The sequence below is a fragment of the Artemia sp. Qi Xiang Cuo genome, chromosome 15 (genome assembly GCF_049724085.1).
Source record: "Artemia sp. Qi Xiang Cuo chromosome 15, ASM4972408v1, whole genome shotgun sequence".
Taxonomy (NCBI): domain Eukaryota; kingdom Metazoa; phylum Arthropoda; class Branchiopoda; order Anostraca; family Artemiidae; genus Artemia; species Artemia sp. Qi Xiang Cuo.
In genome coordinates this window covers 9224966-9251757 of record NC_142808.1, presented here as the reverse complement: position 1 = coordinate 9251757, position 26792 = coordinate 9224966, and the positions used below count along the sequence as shown (strand labels likewise).

General features: G+C 34.5%; 1 protein-coding gene across 2 annotated transcripts in view; it reads right to left on the bottom strand.

The window, feature by feature from the left end:
• aralar1 (calcium-binding mitochondrial carrier protein aralar1) overlaps positions 1–26792 on the bottom strand; it is an 81103-nt gene that overhangs the window by 3872 nt on the left and 50439 nt on the right. For both annotated transcript variants that reach the window (XM_089101943.1, XM_089101944.1), the window contains 6 exons: positions 22786–22994; positions 20786–20866; positions 19014–19154; positions 12648–12842; positions 4111–4213; positions 568–658 (listed from right to left, as the gene is read on the bottom strand). In XM_089101943.1, the coding sequence (XP_088958069.1) occupies positions 568–658; positions 4111–4213; positions 12648–12842; positions 19014–19154; positions 20786–20866; positions 22786–22994 (820 nt within the window). The remainder of the gene's footprint in view (positions 1–567; positions 659–4110; positions 4214–12647; positions 12843–19013; positions 19155–20785; positions 20867–22785; positions 22995–26792) is intronic.

The following is a 26792-nucleotide window of genomic DNA, read 5'->3' as shown; positions in this document are numbered from 1 at the left end:
AACCTAAAACTAAAAACAATAAAAAAATATAAGACATTTATAAGACATATATATATGATATATATATATATATATATATATATATATATATATATATATATATATATATATATATGTATGTATATGTATATAATATTTCAAAAACAGGTTAACCTTATTGTTTAAAATATTTTCTTATTGTTTTTAATTTTAGATTTCAAAAATTATTTCATATTTTATCTTTATTCTTTTAATTAGTTTCTTCTATATCTAACGCTGAAGACGCCTAGTTTTATACAGGCAAAAAACCGTCGTTTAGTTCGTCTCTTCCTTTCCTTCTACTAGCTGTAGACCCCTTGATTTATTCTTCATTTCTTCTCTCTTTTTGTTTTAAATCTTATATTATTTCATTATTAGCATTAAAAAAAGGAACAAAGGCGAATCAGTCAATTTAAGGTTTTGAAGCACATTGGCACGGCTAGAATAAGAGTCTATAAGAAATGAAAATTCTAATCGGTGGTATAAATAACAGAATTAGGGATATAACCAATAAACGATACACACTTGAAAGCCAAAAAAAAAACTTACGATCCACCAAAATCGACGTAGAAAAATCTTTGCAGCAATTCGTAGGTAACAAGGGTAACACCAAATTGTGGCGAGGAACGCATAACCCGAGCTAAACGATAGAAACATAGCAATTAACACGACGGAAACATTTACGCTTCACATGCTAAATGTAACACAAACCATGCAATAATACAGACTTTATAAAAGATAAATTGGTAAAAAAAAAAAATCGATTCTGACCAATGGATTGCACAACATAGGTCACTGCCTTCAGCTGGGAGTGCCACAACATAGGTACCGTCTCCTGATTCACTACCTTCAGCTGGGAGTCCAATGCGTAGTTGGGGGCAAATCATCCAACACTCCCGTGTTTTCCACCGAGATTTCTCAAGGTACCCATTAGGAGCTGGGTCGACTCTAGCTGAGCTTAGAATCATACCACTGACCCCCATTCCCCGTCCCGATACCAGGGCTTGAACTCATGTTTTCGCGGACAAAGTATTACAAGTCTAGCACGCTATGGCTCATGTAAATGGCTAAGTTAGGGACAATTTTATTTTTAGACTAAACAAGTAGCGTGGTTATTACGATTTTATTAACAGGGAAATATAAGGAAAAGCGTAGATCACCTGGTCAACAAACCCGCCCTACGAGCATAATGATGCCTAAACAATATAAAACAGCCGAGAAAACTAAAATTCGAAAAATACTTGAGAAACAGGAGAATAAAAATAGAAGAAAAAAAATCACGGGGAAAAGGAACAGACTGAACAAAAACAATATCTCCTGAAAAAAAAAAATCTTGAGCTCAAAATTGAAAACACAACAATCAAAAACAAAAAATTAGAAGGGCCACCATTTCACATAAAAAGTAAGAATGTGGCTGCATTCGTTGCCACATGTGGCGTGGCTGCATGTGGCTACATGTTGTTTTTCTTTGGATTCAGATTGGCTATTTTTTATATTATTTTTAATCCCAGTACTCATCTTACGGGTTTGGTCTATTTCTCACAGTTTTTTTTTGTATTCTCATTCCTTGTATTTCTTTTAATTTTTTGTTTTTCTTATTTTCTGGCTAAACACTCTCCACATTTATTGTTTCTCTTTTTTAATGTTATATATAGCTAACTTCGTCTCAAAACTTATTTAGAAGTTAAATTTTGCACACAAAAACAAATATATTTAATTTATCCAAACTTTCATGTAAGAGTTGAGCCATTCCTATGGGAGACTTGGCTCCCTAGGCTACCCCTCTCCCTCCCAGCAGCAATTCAGAATGCTGACTCTAAAATACATACGAACGTTTCTTAAGTGGTTGGATGCACTTATGTTTGTCCTTTTTCTTATTTTTATTTTCTCAATATAATATAAAATTTGTTTCCTTTTTCTTTTGAATTACCCCATCTAACATCTAAGTTTGTTCCTCTAATACGTAAAAAAAAAAAAAAAAAAAAAAAATGCAAATAGCATCCAAGAAGGAAAGTCATGGCAAAACTATGTGAGTGATTGAATTATATGAGTTTGCAACAAATGTTGCAAACTTGTTGAAACAAATGTTGCAAATGTTTGCAAAAAATGTTGCAAAATGTTGGAAAGATGAACCAGGGGAAAATGCATTCCCTCGTTCATCTTTTCTATTGTTATCTCGTCACACACTTGTCAAAAACTTCCTCCTAAAAAATATTATTAATTTCACAGTCCAATTCCCAATCTAATTTTCCCCCCAGAAATTAGAAACCTTACAAAAGTTGGGTTAATAAAAAGGGGTCCTTGGGTGTCTCCTCTTTGCTGAAAAACAGCTCCTGTTCACTGAAAACAGAAAACAGTTCACTTTCACACAGTTACAGTTAAGTTAGGTAAACAGTTACAGTTAGGAATTTTCATTAGTTTACTGAAAATTCCTGTTTACTGAAACATTGTTTCCTATTCTCCTTTCCTTCCTCATTTCTTCTATGCAATTCCTCACTCTCTCTGCCCTTCCTCTGTATTATTTTCCTGTTTTTGCTTCGTATTTTACAAGATGGGCGCCAATAATGTTAACGTGTTTTCCTTCGATTTTTTTTTCTTCTTTTTGTTTTGGATAATCAGCTGATTGACTGACAGATGAAGAAGACAATAACGTTAGACGTACAAAATTAGCATATTTATTCGACTTCTTGTAAATTAAACTTAACCTAACTTTACCTTTATCACATTCTTTTGGATAGCCATGGTTAATTCCAACTATGAATTAGAATTTCCTGCCAATTTAAGATCTACGACATTAAACATCTATATTTTCAATATGTTGAATATTTTATTTAATAAGTAGAATAAACAATAAAGTAAAAAAATAAAATAATGGAGTAAAGAAGAATAAAGAATAGAAAATAAAGAATAGAAACCAATTCATTTTTCTAATATTTTACATTACAAATATCCACTCAACCGATAAGTATTTGGAGTCATACATACCAAAATCAGCAGCATACTACGCTGCATACTCATACATACTATGTGGAAACTGGCCGTTTTTTATCTGAATGAATTGCCTTTTTTCTTATTGTCTTTTTTCAGCTGAAGTTGCTTTAAGTCATGATGTTGGGACTGGTTTATTGCTGGTTTTGGATTTAATTTTCACACGTTTTAATGCAAGCTTAATTTTATATTTATTTATTTGTTTTGTTGAAGACTGCTAGAGAAGAGAAGTTTCCTCTAAATTCCACGGTCTTAAAAAAATCCTCATTATACTACCTTTGTTATTTGTTTTCAGGGCAGTATCCAGGATTTGTCCGGGGGGAGGGGGGAGTTTACAAAAAAAAATTCATAAAACACATCAAAAATTCGTCTGTATTCATTTATAAGTTTATTTTCATGGTGACGTCAGGAAGCTTGCCATAGAAAACTTTTCAATCGCATGTTTGAAAATAAAACAAAACAAAAAGCAAGGCCGTATTCAAGGTGGTTACCTCCACCCCACAGAATGTTGCCTGACTCGTAAAAACGCAACAAAATACATATAAAATAAAATTTTGATGCGCTTTTAAATTTTTTCTTTGTAATCCCCCCGTCCTCCGAAAAAAACCTACATACGCCCTTGACAAAAAAAGAAGACATTTTTCAAAATGTTGACAGTCAAAACATTCAATTTACATTACATTAATTTAATCATATTAAATTAAATTTTCACCTTAAATTATACACTAAATTACGTACAATTTTTTGCATTGATTGATTATCAAGCAAATCATATCAAACTGCATCATTGCTTTCTTTCTATTGAAGGAAAACATTTCATAGCAATTTTTCTGAAAAAAAGAAAAGAAAAGCCGATCTATTATTTAATTGGTGTGTTGGCTTTCAGATAAGCCTTTTTGGAAGGTTTTAGTCAAGATGGCTTATGTTATACGGGCTACAAAATACGGGCTATACGTTATACGGGCTACAAAATTACCTTAAATTATACATTATTACATTAAATTCCATTTTATGTTTAGTTTCGAATGAACGTTTAACTTAATTAAGATGCGTTCTTAATTAATTAAGATGCGTTTTGCATTATACTAACTTAAAATTAAATACCTGTAGCTCCTTTCCAAAAAGCTGCCCCTCCTTCCTCTGCCCAGATTTTCCGTGCTGCATCAAACACTCCGTTATAAGTTGTTTGGCCTTGCCTTGCTACAACCTAAAGAATATATAAAAGTGTCATACTATAGAAGTCGATAATTTGTTTTTATTATATGTTTTTATACAACCCTTTATATTTATTATATTTTATTAATATTCTTATATTTATTATATTTTTATCGTATTAACATTATATATTAACTCTTTATAATAAAAAAAGAACAAGAGAATAATTATTGAAGACAAAATTTAAACATTTCAAAATACATCAAGACTTTAACGAATTTCTCTGTCAGTACCGATGTCCAACGATGGCCTAGTTTTGATAAACGGGAATTATACATAGAAACTTACTTATTCACGGCAATAACGGGGTCAACAAAGTTAAATTTTATTTCAAGATAAGAATTGCGAATTCATGTGGAGAAACAAAGATATAAGATATTTCGTGAAGCAAAAGAAAGCTGAACAAAGTTTCGGCTTGTCTGTACTTGTAGATAATTTCCAGAAAGGTGCAATGTACAGATAATAAGGTAGGGCGACGGAATTAAACAATTTTGAAAGAAGATGAAGGTTGAAGCGTATCTTATTGGTGACAAAACATACATACGATAGGCCGATTAGACGCTCGATGCGAACTATTAGGAGTTGCCGTGTAAGTCAAAGAGTATGGGTAAGTTATAAGAGTGGGATCTGGCGCTAGTGTCAACATAGAACTATCAACGCCAACTAACGTTTGACGACGGTTGGAATTTTTTCAAGCTGTATAAACATTTTTCTGTTTCGAACTGAGACCAGACATGTATTACTTTACTAATTTCACCAATTACATTAATTAAATTAATTATTCTTATTACTACACTGAAAAAATGCTAAGTGTCACCAAACGCTGGATGGCGTTCGCGATTCTTTTTATCGACACTAACGCCAGTTCGTACTTTTATTAGTTACCCATACTTTTTGGTGAAAGCTTTATTGACGATTCATTTGCGACACCAAAATAAGCAATGTGATCAGCTTGCTTTATCCTGCTGTTCCCAAGCAGGATGTCCGGTGATGATTCATGCTTCTATTTGGAGAAAAGGACTTCTGACTTTAAGGTATGGAACTAGAGGCCGAGAACTAGAGGAACTAGAGGCCGTACTCAGGTTGTAGCGAAGCAGACAATTCGCCAATGCGCTGGATAGTTTGATTTAAATTCGGAATATCGTCTGTATAGCAGATGAGCTACGAATTAAGATCGGCAACGATGAAAGACGGTGGAGCAGCTGGCTTAATTATATTAATTAATTACTGATCAATTGTCATTATTTAATATAATGGAAGAGAACTATTCAAGGTAGCTCGAAATACTACAGGAGAATGTGTAATTTATAGTTTTTTTTGCAAGCTAGCTCTCAAAGTATTGAACTAGCTCTCAAAGGGAATACACCTGTTTTGACTTGATTCTTTAACCTTGAAGTAATTCAGTGATAAGTTGTGCAATCGGATACTTGAATTTTTAACGCAATCAGAATTTCACACAAGTAAAGTAAGAACTTGAAATAAGTACCTGTATTTTGAAGATTGCTTATAATTTGAATTGATTGGATACTTGTGTATTTAAAAAAAAATTATTATCTGAGTTAATAATCATAAATGGAATAAGGTGTGTCTGGTCGATAGCAGTGAATGAGTGAACATTTTAACTCAAATTGTAATAACGGATTATGCTTTACGGTCTATTACAGACTAGTTTTTGAATTGCCAAGTTGATTAGTTTGGAATAAATTAACATTTGGAATGTTTTGTCTTATGACTGAGTAGGACCTGTTACGCGAGAGCCGCTTATTTGTTTATCCAGTGGTGGTTACAAGTTTATTCTGAATATAAACCATTCTGAACTGTGATTCTGATTTTTGATCGAGTGTTCAAATTATATTTATTCGTATCAATTTGGTACATTTAACCCGAAGAGGAATTGCTGCTGACCTATTAGCCTAAATTTCGAGTTTTTGTTTTTGGAGCTGAGTTACAGATTGGCGTTAGGAGTCGTTCTTGGAGCTGAGTTCGGGGTTGGCGTTTGCCGTGCTCTTGTAACGGCTAACGCTTAATGCACGTTGGCAGCTCCGTGGATAAATATTTGTTGCCTAGTGAGGTAAGCCGTTTCTTGTTTAATTATTTCTGAAATGGGACGTCGGCGTAAAGTCCAGCGTGCTGGAACTGATGGAAATGGAGCAGTTTTAGATGTTTCGGCCACTTCTAGCGAGGAGTCCCAGTCACCATTGTTACAAGTTGTCCGAAGATTTTGTTACGATGCTGGCAATCGTGAAAGAAAACGGATCTAAGTTAGACTGTATTGATGGACATATGAGATATCTGGAACAAAGGGTTATATCGTTGGAAAAAGCTCAGCTTGAGTTTGACGCATCAATTACCGAAGTTCAAGCCCGTGTAGTACCAGCTGAAAGCGAAACTGATAGCCTAAAAAATCAAATTAGCGTCATCACGAGTGAAGCGATGCCACTGAGGAAAAACAATATTGATCTGGCAAGTCGGTTAATGATGTGTGAATACCAGGTATCTGACAGTAACATTATTGTTTGGAATTTGCCTTGCGACAGTAAGGAGGACGCTAGTGAAGCGTTTAAGCAAGTATGTCTGTCTGGGTTTGAAGTAAGTGAAGTTCCCAAGTTTACAGTGCTACAAAACATGAAAGACCAGATATTTTTTCGAAGGAAAAGAAAATTGATTTACTAAAAGTTAGCAAGAATTTGAAAGGGAAATCTGTGAGGAATCTGAAAGAGATTTATATTAGTGATGATGCCCCTCTTTCTGTCTGGGAGGCAGGAAAAAGTCTTTTTGAGAAGAAGGCTAAGCTAAAGGATATAGGTATTTCAGCTTGGGTGTTTAAAACCGTTCCACCTTTTCTTTATTTTGATCGTCCTAATGGTTCACGAGCCAAATTCTGCCCTAGTGATATAATCCCGGAGCTTAATTCACCGCGCAGTGATAGCAATGCGCATCAGCGCAGTTAAGCGAGGGGAAGAGGTTTACGCGGTGGTGAAGGTAGAGAAGGAGTTTAATATAGGTCCCTATTTGACATTATGGTAATCTTGTGAACGGATGGTTTGTAATCATGTGAGTATTGTTTAGTGTCAGTTATGAAATTTAAAATAAGCGGTTGTTGCGTTTATTATTAACTTATTCATTTTTTTTGTGCTATGAAGTATTCATTGTTTTTGTTATTTATGTCCCCTATGTTGGCGATTCTTTTTGTGTTATTATTTTTGTTCCATGTTTTCTTATCTTTTGTTTTCTTTCAGGTTTTGCTGGTCTGGTTTCTCGGTTCTTGGTCGTGTCACTCATGGCAGGGTAAGGTTACTATTTTTTCACATTCCAAAATTCCGGTTTCCATCCCTTTTGATTGATTATTTTGAATGTCAAGTTTAGTTAGGGACCAGCTGAGTTTTCTTGAGAGTGATTTGATGAAATTACACGAGTCGGGGGGTGGGGGACTTCACAGAGATTTTGATGTGGGTGAGTTTCATGAGGTTAATCCTGATTCCCGTTATAAGTTTCTGTGTGATTTGAGTTCTATTAGTTGTCAAAGTGAATTTAATATTTTTCATTTAAATTGTCATGGGACTGGAAGTTCATACCAGTTTCTGAATGAGTTATGTCTGCAATCAACCCCTCATGTTTTAGCTTTAACAGAGACTTGGTTGAAGAACCATAGTTCTTCTCTGTTAGAGATTGGTAATTATAAGCTGTATATTAAAAATAGAGAGAAGCATCAACATGGCAGTTTAGCAATTTACGTGCGTAATGATTTTGAGAGGTTAAGGTGAGAGATGATATAAGAGTTAATCGAGAAATGGTGTTTCAAAGTATGGTGTTAGAATTGCAGTGTCTTAATTTTAAGTGTTTTATGATTGTCGTTTATAGACCCCCTTCGTATAATGTAGATGAGTTTAGCTCACTTTTAGAAGAGCAATTGGATAAGTTACCAATTTCAACTAGACCTTGTTTTATTTGTTGATTTTAACTTGGATTTAAGAACTGTGAATAGTAACCTTAGAGCTAGGGAGTTTCTAAACACTATGCTGGGTTATGGACTACAGCCTTCTATTATTATATGTACATGAGTGGGCTATGATTCTGCTACGTTGTTTGATAACGTTTACTTAAATACTGGATATAGTAGTTTAGTAGTGCGAGTGTTATTGTAAACGACGTTTCGGATCATTTCGGTCTGTTGATATCTATTCCTTCTCTTTTGAACCGGCCAAGATCAGAGCTTTCTCAAGTACCGAATAATTGTTTTCCTGTTATTAATGTACTGAAGTTAAAAAATGAGCTTGGAGGGAAATATTTCGATTTTTTATATAGTAATGATATAGATGTGAATGATAAATTAACACTTTGGTATTCGATGATTAAGGATATGGTAGTTGCTTGTAGTCAAGTTAGGAAGAAACGTAAGTATTTTGATTTGCCAAAGAAGCCTTGGGTTACGAAGAGTATTCTAGTTTCTCTAGCTAGGCGACAGCAATTGTATAAAAAGTCCACATTAAGTAATAGTATTAGCGGTGTAAAGATTTATAGAGCGTATAGTAATAAGTTGAATAGCATACTTCGTAAAGCTAAGTTAGATTACCTAAGTGATAGTTTTAAAAATGCAAAGGGTAACCCGAGAAAGACTTGGAATGTTATAAGTTCTGTTATTAAACCGAATAAGCCTGAAATTGTTTGTAGTCTTGTTGATGGTGAAAATATTCGCCAAACTACTGAACGTATGTGTGAGCACTTTTCTAGTGTAGGGGGCCGGTTAGCATCGTCTGTTGAGCAGCATGCAAGTGATGGTGTTTTTACTCAGTTTTTGCCTGAAAGTAGTGACGTTTCTATGTATTTGCGACCGGTTACTGAAAAAGAATTGTGTGATGTGGTAAAAGGTATACGAAATAGTGCATCCGGGTCAGACTTTATTTCAACACATGTTTGCAAGTCAATTTTTCTTGTGGTATTACAACAAATTTTGTACCTGATAAATGCTAGTTTTCAATGTGGTATATATCCAGAGTGTCTTAAAATTGCGAGACTAATACCTTTATTTAAAGGGGGTGATAGGAAAAATGTGAATCATTATCGACCGATATCCCTCCTTTCTGTTATATCTAGGGTAGTAGAAAAAATTATTAATTCTAGGGTATATGCGTTTTTGGAGAATATTTCCTTTTTCCATTCTAATTAGTTTGATTTTCGTAAGGGGATGTCTATAGAACAGGCAGTTTTGTTTTCGCCAAAGTTTGTACATGATGCTTTAAACCATGGTTTTAAGGTGGCGTCTATTTTTTTTAGATATTGCTAGAGCTTTCAATTCAGTTGACCATGAAATTTTAATTATAAAGCTAGAAAATTGTGGAATTAGAGGAAATGCTTTGAAGTTATTTGAAACTTTTTTGAGAGGTAGGACCCAGTGCGTTGAAATTTCTAATGTGAGGTCTGGTGAAAGAATGGTTAATTATGGTGTTCCACAGGGTTCTGTTTTAGGTCCACTTTTATTCTTGGTTTATACAGGGTGTTCCAAAAGAAACAGTGCACTGAACACAAGAAAGGATATTTATACATTTAAAATGTTTAAATGTAGTTGAAAATGTTTTCCCAAAAGATTTTAAATATTATATTTGGATAATTTAGAATTCTTTCCATATAAAGTGCACGTTGTTCATGACCTGAAGCCTCAGGCTTCACAAACACGCGTACTTTTCTGTCGGTGGTTCGAAAATTTTACTCTACAGAAAAGTGAAAACATTTTAAACCATATCTTCTTCAGTGATGAAGCAGGTCTCTATTTGTCCGGGTACATGAACAGTCAGAACTCAAGAGTGTGGTTTACAATAAATCCTCATGCTCTGTTTCAGAAGCTCACTCCACGATCAAAAAGTTGGTGTTTGGTGTGCTTTGTCAAGGCGGCGTAATAATTGGACCTATCTTTTTTGAAAACACCATCACAACTGATTGTTACATTCATAACATCCTGGAGCTATTTTTTTATCAACTGAGGGAGCAAGAAAAGCAACAAGGCTGGTTCCAGCAAGATGATGCAACTGCACATACGGCTCGTGTCAGTATGGCTGCAGTTGGTGATGTCTTTGGGGATCGTGTGATCTCTCGTAGTTTGTGGCCACCTCGATCACCGGATTTAACACCTCCTGACTTTTATTTTTAGGGCAAATTGAAAGGCTCAGTGTATGCAGACAATCCTCGAACTACGGATGAACTGAAGCAGAAAATAACAAGTGTTATTCAAAACATCAAACCTGATGAACTTGATGTGTTTTTCAAAGCATGCAGCGTCGCGCTCGTTTATGTCTGCAAGTGAATGGCGCACACTTTTAACAGTTATTGTAGATCATATCTTACTGCACGAATCAATCCTCAATCGTACTTTAGTTGATAAGGTATTATATTTGTGAATATTTGCAATATATAGTATGTTTCTGTGAGTTTTGTCTTTTTGGGTTATTAGCATATTCCTACTGCACTGTTTCTTTTGGAACACCCTGTATTAACGACTTAAAATTTTTTGTCTGAGACTTTATAGATCGTGCACGGTCCAATTGTTTAATGATTATTCCAAGTTTTGCAGATGCTGCTGACTTTACTGCTACTGCGAATACTGAGCCTGTTTTAATAGAAATAAATAGACGAGTTAAGTCAAGCCTATATAAGTGGATGAGAGGAACTAAGCTTTTGTCAAACCATAGTAAATCAGGTTTTATTATGTATGGTAGATCATCAAATTTTTACCCTTGGATCGTTGATATGCAAATGGAGAATTATGTAATTAAGCGTACAAATAATATATAATACCTTGGTGTTATTGTGGATGAATGCCTTAGCCTTAAAAAAAATGATTCTTTTATTAATAGTGAGATTGCAAGAAATGTTGCAATATTGAGAAATTAAAAAAATATGCTCAAGGATTCTGTTTTGAGATTGATTTATTTTTTCGTTAGTTCACCCGTATTTAGTATATTGCGTGAGTATATGGTCTAGCACATTTTCAATGCATTTGCAGCAGTTACGTGTGATACAAAATATGGCACTGCGAGTGTTGTCCGGAGATAATCGGAGAACCTCGGTGAGATCCCAATATGTACAGTTAAATATTATCCCTGTGTCAGGTCTTGGAAAATTTTACCATGGCTTATTTATGTTTAAATATTTTTCTAATTTGGTTCCCAAGTTTTTTTCAAATTTTAAAATTTATTTATTTCTGGTGATGATGTACACAATTATCCTCCTCGTCATACTAGAGAAATACGGACACCTCAAGTTGCTAATACTAAATCGCTATTTTCAATACGTCATGTGGGGCCAGTTGTCTGGAATATTTTGCCTGTTTCTTTAAAAATGTCACCGAATCTATGTGAATTCCGTCGGGACCTTAAAACTCTTTGTCTCCATAGGTATGAATTTGTTTAAAGGGTGGTATAGTTGAGTCACTCTCAGGTTTGCCCGGAACCCGTTTTTCCTATATTTTTTTTTTTTTTTTGTTTATTCATTATTTATGGGATGGCGGCGGGAAGTTTTGGAGTATGTGAAGTATTGATTTTTGGTTATTGCGACCAGGAGCCGAGTGAGTGTAAGATTTTCATTTTTTTTTTATTTTTTTTCTTTTTCTTTCTTTCTTCTTTTTCTCTTTTTTCTCTTCTTTCTCTTTAGTATGTTATTATAAGTGTTAATCTTAAGAGGGTTAATACTTCCGAACAAGCGTTTGATTATGTAAGGTCATTTGTTTTTTTTTGTGTTGTGTTGTTTTTGGAATAAAACTTTATCTTATCTTAAGCAAAAACATCCCTTCAATTTATAAGTCATGAATTTGTTGATTAACCATTAAGATTTAGTTAGGGGTGATGGACCTGGGGTTAGGTGACCATTTTTTGTTTGTTCAAGCAAACAGTCTTCCCTTTTAATAGACTCCCATTTATAAACTGAATGTTAAGAGGAGAGTGACCCATGGTTTCACTATAGACACTTGCTTTGGTTTTGTTCTTGTGTTATAACGTCAGTACTGGAGGTTTGTTTATAATGTGAGTTGTTCTTATTTATTTATATTTTTTTCTTTTTCTTCTTCGTGTGTTTAGTTGTCATATTTTTTATGTGTGTTATTTTTTTTAAACATTTTTTTTTCGTTCTTTTTCCCCGTTGAGAAAGGCTCTCGGAAGTGGAGCCGAAATATTCGGAATATTTTTTAATTGAAGTGTTGTTTTTTTTTATTTTTATTTTTTTTTCACTGCTTTGTTGCAATTAAAATCCGTCTTTTCTTCCTTAATTTTTCATAAATGGAAAAGCAGTGTGGTCTAAAAAATTATTTAGAGAGAGAGCTAGGAAGAGAGAGAGAGAGAGAGAGAGAGAGAGAGAGAGAGAGAGAGAGAGAGAGAGAGAGAGAGAGAGAGAGAGAGAGAGAGAGAGAGAGAGAAAGGGGGGGGGACAGAGATACATACTTGTAACCTAGTTTTGATGACATCTGCGGGAGTAACAAGAGATGCAGCCGGAACACCAGCCAAAGCACCAGCTGCCAAAAGCGACCACGGTGAGTTGTAGCCATTTTCGTTTGCGAGTGCAGCCTTTGCATGAGCATATGCTGGGAAATAAATGGCACTAAATGGTATATCTCGGAGAAAACAGGCCTTAGCTCCCTGTAAATAATAATAAAAATGTATTGGGCTACAACAAAATAAACGAGCTAAGAAGAGTCAACTCGATGCAACATGAGCTAAGAAGAGTCAACTCGATGCAGGTAGCCGAATGAGCAAATAATTGCAATGAAGATTACATCATGGTGAAAAAATACAATTTGTTGATTTCAACCTTGTCCATAAGGATATTATGAACTAGCTTTTGTTGGGATACGAATTTCATCCGTTGCATGTGTATGGAACAAAAAGAAAGATAATTCACAAGATAGATAGATAGATATTTATTGCAAAACTAAAGCCTCTTTGGGCCATGGCAAAAACAAACACAGTTTCATATAAAGTCAAACTACATGATAATCACACATGTAACAAAAACTAAGCACAACCCACAGCAAATAAAAATAAATTACATAGCAACTGCAGCACAAACGCACACACAATACTATAAAACTAACTCACATAATTACACACAATGTCACACACATAATAATAATAATCGTGTATTCAAAAGCCTTTCTACAGGGCCATATGCACTATACATCAAATATAACAGGAAAACAAAAGTAAAACTCCCTTCAGCATTTTTATTCCAAACCATAACAAATCTTCTTCACAATAGTTCCTTTCTTATCTTTAGTGCCTGATCAACAAATCTACATAATCTACATGAGTGCCCCGAAGTGAAAAATTACTTTCCCCCAAAATACCCTCCTTCAAATCAGTAAGCCCCTGAAACCAGCACAGAAAATAGTCCAAATTTTACTTTTCAATATTACAAATAGGGCAAGTGTACCTAAACACTGGGAACCCCATACCTCTTACAAATACTTTACTCCTCCATCTCAAAGACAAACAGTTGGCCCGCAGTTGCAACCAATATGACAAATACTTACTTGGCAAATTGAATTTAAAGTAAATCTCCTGGCCAAACACCTTTTTAACATCCTTATAAACGCTTAATGTCTCGGATCTCTCAATTTCATTCCCCCATGTCTGTATCTCCTGATCTTCTAATCTTTGTTTAAATATTCCTATTATATCAATCTGACTATTAGAGGGTCCTCTACCATCATTTCATATATATGACAATCCTAATCTGCCTAATAAGGATTTAACCCTAGACGGCCACGACCTCTTACGCCCTGAAGCAAGTAGCTCTTCATAGGCCTCTTTAATAAGTTTACCTCGGGGTGCCTGCACTATCTTCATCCAAAATCTAACTACCTGAACCAGCCTATGTTTACGGAGCGAAAAAAGCCCTAGCTCCCCTTTCAAAAACTGGGTATGCGTAGTCCTATGGAGGCCGAAAAGCCTTTTGTAATAAGTTACCTGAAGGGTCTCCAGCTGTTCTGCCACTTCCATCCCCCATAATAATGAATATCCCCACCATAATGAATAACTGGCATAATCTTTGTTAAAAATATTCTCGTATGCATTGCTAGACTTTTAATACCCATAACTGTACCATTCCTAAAAACTGTCGATATAGCCGCTTTCCCCCTTTTTAGTGACTCTTTAAAGCGGGCACACCAAATACCATTATTTTGAAATACAAAACCTAAATATTTTGAATTTTTAGCTATCGTTATTTTGTCTCCATTAAACATAAACTTACCATTACATTCTTTATCCTTTCTTCTACCAAAAATAACTATTTCAGTCTTCTTAGCATTAAGTTGGAGCTTCTTCAAATCTAAGTAATCTGCAACAAGTTCTAACAAAATCTGTAATTCATGGGCAGACTTAGCTACAAGTACGCAATCATCAGCGAAAAGCAAAACTGAAAATAATTTTGAACCAAGACCCACTGTCGGAGCCCACCTTCTTTCCAAAAACTGAACTAAATCATTTATAAAAATAGAAAACGAACGGGGGGAAAGAGCACTACCTTATTTTAACCCTTTACGGTATCTATATGCTCTAGAAAAACCCTGATCTATCACCTTTACTACCGCCTTAGTTCTGCAATACATGCTAGTAACTAACCTCGCAAAAATACTAGGTAAACCTATGCTTCTCAAAATATCTACGAAAATTACCCTCTCAATCATATCGAAAGCTTTTCTTATGTATAATCAAACTGCATGTAGACGGCTAATCACGCTTCCTTTATTGTCCACTAAAGCTTTAATCCAATATGTCCTATCTGGAGTACTATAACCTTTCTTATATTCTCTTTCCTCTTCATTTATAATCTTATTATTATCTAACCACCTATCTAGCCTCCTATCTAAAGATTTTTCTAACACTTTACTAAAAAATGGTGCTAGAGCCATGGGCCTATAGTTATCATTCCAGCTAGGGTCCCCCTCCTTAAAAAGCGGTATAACAACTGAAGTCTTCCACAATTCTGGCCACTTACCTGTAGATACAATACTATTAAATGCTGTAGCTAATATCGACAAAAACACAGAAACGAATTTCTTAACCACCCAGGCTGGTATTCTATCCAAACATGGGGCTGAACCTCCTTTCATCTTACTAACTACTTCTCTATCCTCCTCCCTTGTCACTTCCCCTACCAGTTCATAATCATACTCATGCAGCAGGAAAATACTTTCACCTGAACATGACGACTGACTATCCTCTTCAAGCCCTTCACAGTCTCCTTCTAAATTCTCAAAATAACCAGGCCACAGCTCCGGTGAAGGTGTCTGACCTGAAATATTAGCTCTTTCCTTTTTCATTCTACTCCAAAATTCTTTAACATTCCCTAGTGTGAAATCCTCCATCATCTTTTTCCTTTCTAAACTATCCCGCACCCTACTTTTCCTCTTCAGCAATTTCTTATATTCCCTATTCTTAACGCTATAAAAATTCAACGCTTCTAACCGCAATTCTTCATCCTGGCACTGCCTAACAATTTCTAATTCTGTTTCTACCTCCTGCTTTAACCTTCTACACTCCTCATCATAATATCCTTTATCTCCTGATTTAACTTTCCTTTTTACCGCTTTACTAGACCACTGGTGCACTAACTCACATAACTCGGCAAGGACTTCCTCAGCACCTCAATCTAGATTTCTAATCTCCTCTAATCTATCCATTACTTCTGGTCTCGTTATTATCTCATCCATATTATCAATTTCTTTATTATTCCAATCTCTTTTTAACGGTTTTCGAACTCTAACCTTCTCTTGACCCACTGTCTCATACCTTTTTCAAATACCACTCCTCTTACCTTCAAACTCTAAACACAGCTCTAACTTAAGTGGCCAGTGGTCTGAACCAACTGAACCAACTGAACCAAGTGGACTGAAGTACCTCAACATCAACTGATTGAGCTGCAAGCCCACTGTCAACCAACACATAACCTATCAGACTCGGACGAGCTCCCGACATACAGGTAAACTCCCCTACTCCCCCATCAGTTCCAAATCTCCCATTCCCAATTATTAGACCATTCTCCGAGCAGAGCTCCAAGAGCCTTCTCCCCCAACAATTCACCCTTCTATCCATATCTCTGCTACTTCTAGGCTACTTCTAGGCAAGATTGGTAACGCAATATCAAGTAGGTGGCGATGAATTATCATATTATTGCTAATTTAATATATCCCTTCATTTCAACTGACATAAATATTTGAAATCAACCATTTTTCATGGTTATGAATTTAATCAAGTAATGAATGTTTTAATGAAGTAATTAATGTTTTAGTATGAATTTAATGAAGTAATGTATTATTAATGAATAATAATCAAATTAGTCATTATGTTAAAAATTTTTGCCAATACATAACAATTTTTTTTTCTTTGACAGTTATGTTTTAATCTTTATACTATTTGTTTTCTTTTGATTTAGTTCTTAATTGAACCGTACGTCTTCCCCCACCTTTACAAGCCTAGGAGCCTTAAGGGGATTAGTACTATGTATTCATAGTATGCTTATTTGATTATGAATATATCTTATCTTAAAGAGAAATATAGAAGACTTTTAAAAATCTTTTAATAATAATTCTTTCTTGGTTTGTCACTGTTAATACATCTATAGGTTCTTGTTTCTTTATCTCCTCGTTATAATCTACCTTATATTTACCATCCAGTGCGAGTCCTTAAGTCGTAATTTATATAGCTGGTCCTGGTGAAGTTAATAAAATATACACAAATTATTAACAAATGTACAGATACGACAGCTGTTAAGTTTCCTTTAAAAATATGTATACCTTATGGCTATTACTACTATTACTAAAAACTCACCGCCGCACTAAGCCACCTGAGGCCAACACAGCTACACACGCTCCTCCTCCGTCCCAATTTATTCAAAACCTCCCTCTTTACACCCTCCAGGGAAGTCCCCATTTCCTTTAAATCTTTCTTTATGATATTCTCCCACGTCAACCGCGGAAGACCTGCTTTCCGTTTAGCCCCAGAGGGTTGGCCGAAAAACAATCTTCGGCCATCTGTCATCCTTCATCCGCAGAACGTACCCTAGTCATCTCAGAAGGATATGCTATTTTTTCACTGGTTTCGAGATCATTACCTTATGGCGGGATTCACTGACATATAAAATAGTCTAGTCACCAAATGATATGTACTTTTGGCTCGGTTCACTAAAACTATGTAACAGCGCATCTTTTATATACACCTCACGTTCAATACAGCTTACAGCTTAATGATTTTTATACAGCTTAGCGCAATACATCTAAATGATTTTTATTGGCTGTTAGTGAAGAGAATCAATTGCAATAAGCTGTGCTGAAGTTGAGGATGATAAAAGGGTACAGGAATAACTCTGTTTGCAAATAAAAAAAAAAGTTTAAGCCACTTCAGAAAAAAAAACAAGAAGGGAAGTGCCAAAAATTAGAATTGTGGCCCTTCCTAAAAAAAGTGCGGCGTAACAATTTTACCAAAATATTTTATTATTATGATTAGGAATTATACTGGTCGGAATTATGAGCTTTGATTCAATGCCATCTAGTCTTAATCCATTTTCTTGTTTGTAGTTTTACCAAATAAATTTAAAAATTGCAAAAACTGTAAAATATTTAAAATTGTAAAATTGGTAAAAATTGTAGTTTTAACAAGTTTTACAAAACCAAACAAATCAACCAATCAAAAATTATTGTTTTCCCATAGTGTGTTGGGAAACAGTTTTCTCGCAGCTATTTGGTTCTTACTTGATATTTTGCATTTGGATGTTTTTTTCTTTGACTGACTTATGAATTGGATTTAGTTGTTTATATATTTTACAGTATTTTTTTTTTTTTACTTGATCAAACTTTATTGTTGCTCTATTATGAATTTGGAGATTCTTTACGCTTTCTGTATTTATTTCAAAATTTGGGTACTCGAACCAAAAAACAGTTCAGATAAGTTGGTTTTCATTCTATCGTAATCCTTTAAGGTTAATTCAAAAATGCAGTTCGATTTCTCAAATTGCATTTACCGAATTTTCAGAATTTGCCTTTTTTTGTCTTATATTACCGAATATATATATATATATATATATATATATATATATATATATATATATATATATATATATATATATATATATATATATATATATATATATATATATAAGAGAAAAATCCAAAGCAACTATACTTTATTATGACAATGCATAAATTTTGAAGAATCAAAGAGACGAAACTACTCTTAGCCGAGCAGTAAGCGCTCCGGACTTGAAACCCTGAGGTCCGGGGTTCGAGTCCTTGTGCCGCTGGTTATTTGGTTTGGAACAGGGATCAGAGATTCCTCAGCCAGAGCCAGTCCAGTTCTAAATGAGTACCTGGAGAAATCTGGGTGGAAAACGCGGAAAGTGCTGGATGACTTGCCCCCAACCGCGCAATGCGTTCCCGGACGAAGGCATCGAATCTAGAGATCGGTACCAGCACAACACAGACCATTGGTTAGCATGCGAAACGTTTTTTTATTTTTTAAGAGACAAAAAAAAAACAATTAGTAACAACAATAAATGTGACGTGGTCATTTATCTTTCTGATTGAATCGGGTCCTATTTTCTTATTATTTTCATTTTGGAAACCAGAACCTGATAAATTTTCAACCCTTCGACATAATGCAAAGATAAAATCGAATTTAATCTGTGTTTATTATGATTACAGAACGACTAATCTCAAATCGGCCTTTAGGGACAGTGACCATTACAAGTACCTGATGATTAATTATTTAGTTAACTTCTAGACCAAATACTAAGTAAAAACATGCAATTACTTTGTACAGCCCGAAAAATCCAAGATCTTTGACAACACCTAGGGCTGACACCTTCGTTGCAGTTGCAATTTCGCCAGCTACTTGAAGTCGAATCTTTACTATTTCTAATGGATTTGTGAATACTACTTGGCTGCCTCCGGCCTAAAATAAAATTGATTATATGTAAGTATGTAAACGTGTAATCGCTAAGGTAATAATTACTTTAAACGAAAGTAAAGTATCCAGGAAAATGAAATGCAATATAAAGATAAACCAAGCAGACGTAGGTCGATAAATAGGACCTGAATGAATAGACAGAAAGAGAGAGGAGAAAGAGAGAGGGGGAGGGAGAGAGAGGATAGAGAGAGAGAGAACAAAAAATAAAAAATTGAAAAAAAAATCCAGAAAGGATTGGATCTACTTCAATCCTCATAATAACTACATTCCCTGCAAAATATCAAGCTTTAATAAACCTTTAAGATGATATCAAGATGGTTTCACAGCGTCAGTAAAGTTAATATAATTGTCCACGATGCTGAACTTCATTTAGCTTTTCCGGAAAGTCAGATAAGTTCAAATGATGGCAGAAGAATTCTAAGACGTATTGAAGTCTTGTACCGAATTAAATTAAAAAAACAAGTTTTTTCAACTGAAAGTAAAGAGCAACATTAAAACTTAAAACGAACAGAAATTATTACGTATATGAGGTGGGTCACCCCCTTGCCAATACCTCGCTCTTTATACTGAAGTTCGAATTTTGTCCCAAATCTGTAAGAATGACTCCTGAATCACAAAGGCCGTTTAATTAGAATAAAAAACTATTTTAAAAGTACTAAAAAAACTTTAGCGTAAAGAGCAAGGTATTGACACGGGGGTAACCCCGTCATATACGTAATAATTTCTGTTCGTTTCAAGTTTTAATGTTGCTCCTTACTTTCAATTGAGAAAACTTGTTTTTTTCTTGTAATTTCTTATCGTTTTTTGAAATAATGCTGGTAAATTCGGCTTCCCCTCCATGGAAAATTCTCTTCCCCCATGAGAATATCCTCCCCCCCCCCCATAAAAATCCCTCTGAAAACGTCTGTATGCTTCCCAATACCCAATACTATACGTAAACAATGGGCAAAGTTCATAACTGACAGCTTTTCCCCCGGGGACTATGTGGGGTAAAGTCAACCTCAAAGACATAGTTATTAAGATTTTTCGACTATGCTGAAAAAAATGGATATCTCAAAAATTTGACCAGATGTCTTTGGAGAAAAAATGAGCGTGGGATCACCCCTGAAAAAAAAGAAAAGAAAAAGAATGCCGAGTACTATTCTGACGGCGAAAGAGATGAGAGTGTCGCTTGGAGAGGTGTGTAGTTACAAGGAGACTACGTACAATAATTGAAAAATAAAAAATAAAGAAAAAATATGTCGTATCTTTGTTAGATTGGAAACTTTTCCGACTTTTCGAAAATTTTGTTCAAAATGTTGAATATTTGTCGGAGTTTTAACTCCTTGGGTTAGATTTAATTTAATTTTCCTTACTACTTTTGCACCTAGGGATTGTCGCAAGCACTAAACCACTGGGTATCGTTCTAATTTTTTATAATCCTATAAAACCCACGTTAGAGCGACAAAGATATTATTTTCTTCCGTTTCCAATATTTTGCGATGATAAGGACAAATATGGCTAGAAAGAAAACGCAAGTAGAATCTGCCTATTATTATATTTGATCTAGAAATAATAACAGATACATAGATAATAAAAGTCATGGCATAGATAAAACTAACGAGACATAGACTTACGCATCCTCCAGCCACAGCTTCAGCCCAGAGTGGGAGGTTTCCATTTTTATCGGTTAGCTTGTCACGAACCAAATCATTAGTCTAAAAAAGAAATTGCGCAATAAATAATCATTTTTATATTAATAATAATTTAATTAAATAACAATTCAATTCGATTCATGTAAGTAGCCTACGTGCACTTGAACAAAAGAAGAATTGTAATAAAAATAACTGTAAAATCTGTTTTATCTCTATTTTACTCTGTTTTAATACTATAAACCTGAACGTTTAATTTATTTTTCTCTCGGTTAACGACAACTGTTTGGGGATGGGTTCATGACACTGAAATATTCTCAGAAAAAGATAGACCTCCTTTTCCCTAGGCATTCAAATGGGATCAAATTCCATGTTTTTACGATATCTGTGATAGGGCCGACATAGGGAAAATAGATAAGATTTTGGCGATATGCCAATTGTCGAAATGTTATATCATCCTTCTAATAATACCTTACTGAGGCTAAAAATTAAGGTTTTTATAGCTTAGAATTATTTATTAATCATATTATTCATAATCATTTATATAATTATTTATAATTACAATTATTTTTTATGAAATTATTTTTTTATATAAATTATAATTATTTATGAACTTTAGTTCTCCCTGTTTTGCTTTCCTTATTGAAAGCCATTCAACAATCTACTCTTTAAGTAACTTAAATTAAAGTCCATAAGTGTTAGTCCATATAGTTCTCCCTCCTTCTTTTTTGACGAGGCAATGATAATAAAAAAAAAAACATAATAAAACATTAAAGGCAAAAATTAAATGCTTTAAAATGCGTCATAGCTTCAAGAAATTACTGTGTCAGTACCGAGGTTCAAAGATGGCACAGATTTGATAAACGTCTTTCAGGGTTTTCCTGGATACACTTCTCCCATCTTCTATTTTGTTCTACAAAATTTCTTTTTGCTATCTCAGCGTATGCACTATTTTATTTCGTATTTCTAACTAAATTTTTTTAGATCGCATGAAAAAGAAAAGTTTCATAGAGTTATAAAAAAAGAAACAAATAATAGGGAACATAAAAACAAAATTTGAGCTCCATTTTAGTGAAACATAGAGATATTCAGTTTTTAGCCTTCATGAGTTTGTGAGGGATGTACCACTAAATTAATTTGGTGATAAATTTGTCCAGCTACTTTGAAGCTGAAAACATTACGACTATTAATGGTTGAATTAATGGTTCAACATTACGACTATTAATGGTTCAATCGCCGCTTACGTTGAATGAAGCTAGAGCAAAACATAAGTTTAGTTTTCGAATTTGTTCGTCGAACTCTTTATAGAGCCAGTGACGTCCTTTTATTTGGAAATTGTGGAGATGGCAATGCAATTTACCGAAGCAAGTCCCAGCCTCCAAATGAATCACCTTTGCTGGCTACTCTTTCCTCGGAAAAATGGAGGGCTCCAGAGTGAATACATACCACCTTGTAGGGTCTCAATGACTTTTAAGTAACACTTGTGATAATATATATATATATATATATATATATATATATATATATATATATATATATATATATATATATTATATTCGATATGTATATCACATCCATGCGATTACGTTTAAATTTCTCATCTAGGAAGGGAACTATCTATGGTCCACCCCGCTTTAAAGGAATGTCCCTTTTCAAATTAAAAAAAAATTATAAAATGACAGGGTAGAATATGAGAGGGAAACAGAGGAAGACAGAAAAGGGGAAAGAGACAAAAGCGAGGAAAATAGAGAGAGGGAAAGAGACGAAGAGAGGAAAAGGAATAGAGGGAAAGAGATAAAGAAGGAAAGGGAATAGAGGGAAAGAGACAAAGAGAGGAAAAGGGAGAGGGAAAGAGAAAAAGGGATAGAGAGGGAACAAAGAAAGGGAGAAGGTGAGAAAGAGGGAGAAAGGATTAACGAAAGAAAGCGAGTCAAAAATAGAGAACTAAAAGATGTTCTTTAAAAGAACTAAAGAGAAACGTGTACCGTCAACTTAATGGCTTTTTCAGGTGCTACCCCCATCAACTGAGGCACAAGTCCTCTATATAAGCCAAAAAATCCTTCATGACGAATGACTTTTTTGCAACAGTCCCAGGAGTTTTTGTACATCAGCTCACTAATATAGGATCCAGTCCTTTGGTTTTGCATACGGGTTTTCACCAAATCAATAGGATATACAGCAGTGGCTCCAACAGCTATGATTTAAAATAAAATTAATTTTGTTTCATACATAAATGGCGGCTACCAAATGAAAAATGTTTGGCCTATGAAGTAGCTTTAACTCCTGAAATATACTGGTAGGGTCTTTTATTCATCATAGCTAAAACAAAAGCTACCTTACCTATGACCCTCCTGTGCCTCCAGAGGCGCTTAGGGCATCCAAGAAGAGTCGCCAGTCATCTCTCAACGCGGCGGCAGCCCAGACAACTTCCCATTCAGGTTTGATTGAGGCATTGAGGTTTGCAAAGTCAGTCCGGTAGCTGCGTCGTAGCAGTTTTTTGGGACGTCCTCTTCTTTCCGGTGCTATGTCACTGAGGGACGAACTTCGGTGGTCAAATTTCGGGCATGCGGATCACATGGCCAAGGTATTCCCACTTCCTATATTTGATCACTTTGGTTACCAGTGGTTGAGATGTCTTCTGTCGTATAGTAGCGTTTGTTACTTTTTGGGACTAGTGGATATTTAGAATGCGCCTTAAAAACATGTTTTCGAACGCGAGTTGAGCTTCTTTTCAAGTATTTGATCCAAGTTGTGCCAAGTTTTAGAACCATAGCAAAGCGTTGAGAGGAGGTTGCTGTTGCACAGCCGCAGCTTGAGTCGGAGAGACTACTTCTGGCTCCGCCAAATTTGAGACAGTTTCCTGAAAGGTGCATTAGCCTGGCCGACTCTTAGCTTGACTTAAATAAAACAAAAGATATATAAGAAAAAAAAAAAAAGATACATAAGAAAAAAAGATATAGGCCTATAATTTGAAGCTATATCGGATTTCATTTGGCTCTCAAATATTTTAACTCTATGCCTTATATATTATAAATAATGCATTAGAGCATCCTTTATCTGACCTGACTAATCCGCTTAATATAAAGTTCCCCAGATGTAGTCCATAAAAGATAACAACAAACACTTATCCGGCAACTTGTCAACTGAAACCCTATAGGCAAACATAGCTTATTTACAAACCCTTGAAAGAGTTCCACAATTCACAATTACTGTCCCTTTTTGTTTTCTGCAAATAGTTTCACATATTTTTCCCGTTTTTGAACAGGCTGAGTTTTTTGTTTATATATGACGTCACTTATCCTCAGTAATCCTGGATTTTCCAGGGTTAGCAGGTGTAATTTATCCGACAATTACCCCAGACCATTTCAAGTAGTAATCCTACTAACCCCTGACGTCATCTACGTCTCAAGAAACACTAACAATAAGTAATCGGGCTTGTCGGATAAGTAATCTTGGAATGCTCAAACGCACTAAAAGCTACGTTCTAATAGAATATAGTGATTTCTGTGTTAAGCGAAAACTAACTAATAACGCCATTATTTATATTCTGGCTTACATATATGATTAAATGCAATATAAGTCTTCCCTGAAAACATTTCGGGAAAATTGACTTTTTGCAAGGTCATGAGCATGATCAATTATTTTCATTAGTGAAAAATAAACTTATCTGCTGGAGAAGAAACCAGTTCCTATTTATATGGACAATCTATTTACGTTCGATTTGGTCAGATCCGTGGGATCGGTAGTATCAAAAGGATTGACTATCAGAAGCTGAGTCCTTCTATTTTACAACAAGCAAGGTTATATAAATATATATATATATATATATATATATATATATATATATATATATATATATATATATATATATATATATATATATATGTATATGTATATATATATATATATATATATATATATATATATATATATATATATATATATATATATATATATATATATATTATGGGCATGCATAGTAAAATACTTTCAAATTGTATCACAAAAAATTGAACTTTTTTAAAAGGCGAGCAACAATCATTAATGTAATAATGCACAGGACTACAAAATCAGCAACAGTGAAAATCCGAAGTAGTAAGTACTGTTTCAAGGTCAGCACAATAAGATATACGGAAAACGTCAGGCAATAAAATTAGTGGTTAACCTGGCATAACAGTATCTTTCTACTGCCTTGTTTCTACTAATGATATTCTCCTGAAGTAAACGTCTACTCGAATTCTTTCCAGTTGGTCTAGTCTGGTATTTAGCTGTCGTTATTCAAATTCAACGCAGTTTTACCGACTAAAGAAACTCATTTCTGATTTGGCTGAATTCAAGTTCGAATTCTGAATTCAGCGGAATTCATAAGATTTGGCTGAATTCAATTTCTGCCAGAAACAAAATTAGAAATAATTTTCTATCATCAAAAAAGTCACTTTATAAGGCGAGGACTCCCAAAACTATTGTAATGAAGATACAAGCGTTTCAGCAAAAAAGGCCCCCTACAAATATAGCATCTAGAAACCAGAACAGACCCAAGGTTACTAAGGGGGAATAATGTTGAATATAGAAAAACGGGACTAATGGAATATTGAAAAACGGGAAAAAATGGGACTAATACATTGTCGTATGAAAAAAGGCCTACATTTTAACGTTTGCAAGGACATATTTATAAATATATGCTAGGATTTTTTAAATGTAGTTAGCGACCAATAAAAAAACTACATTACTTGTCTTTTTCTCCCAAAAAGTGGGAACACGTCAGATGTAACGTTGTGTTTCTTTTTCAAGATTTATCTCTTATTTTTTTTCTAAGTGGTCTGTTCAATAGTTATTTTTCTTCGATTTCATTTCTATGATGAAAAAAAAGAAAATTTTAAGCTCATATGAAATCCAAATGTTCTCAAACAAATTCAGCTCTATCAAGCCTCAACTGAATTAAGAAGTAAAGAAATTGATGAAAATGTCATCAAAGTCTTCACCAGGATCTTCCTATATTTGTAGAAGAACTAACTTAATTTTTTTAATAAATGATAAGTACCAAAGCTGATTTTGACGATTCCTGTATTCAATCAAGAAATAAAAGAGGGAGGCCTTGAATAGATTGGAATGGAGATAAGCACTAAAGCTGATTTTGACGTTTTCTGTAATCATCCGACAAAATAAAAAAGGAAGACCTTGAATAAATTAGAATGAAGCGAGTTGCTAAAGCGGATTTTGAATATTCCTGTCTTCATCTGAGAAAATAAAAGAGGGAGGCCTTGAACAAAATGGAAATGATATAATCGACAAGGCGGATTTTGACTTTTTCCGTCATTACCTCAGATAATAAAGAAGGGAGGCCTTTAACAAATTGGAATGGAGATAAGCACCAAAGCTGATTTTGACGTTTTCTGTCTTCACCCGAGAAAATAAAAGAGGTACTCCTTGAACAGATTGGAATGGAGCTAGGCACGAAGGCTGATTTGATGTTTTCTGTATTCATCCGAGAAAATAAAAGAGGCTGGCCTTGAATAGATTGGAATGGAGATAAGCACCAAAGCTGATTTTGACGTTTTCTGTATTCATTTGAAAAAATAAAAGAGGGAGACCTTAAATAGATTAGAATTAGGCTAAGCATTAAGGCTGATTTTGACTTTTTCTGTATTTACCCTAAAAAATAAAAGAGGAAGGCCTTGATCAAAATTGAATGAATATAAGCACGAAAGCTTATTTTTACATTTTTCTGTATCACTTCGAGAAAATGAAAAAGGGACGCCTTGAATAGTTGAATGGGGCTAGGTACCAAAGCTGATTTTGACGTTTTCTGTAATCATTCGAGAAAATAAAAGAGGGAGGCCTTGAATAGATTAGAATTGATATAAGCACCAAGGCTGATTTTGACGTTTTCTGTAATCACCCGACAAAATAAAGGAGGAAGGCCTTGAATAGATTGGAATGAAGATAAGCACGAAAGCTTTTTTTTACATTTTCTGTATCACTTCGAGAAAAT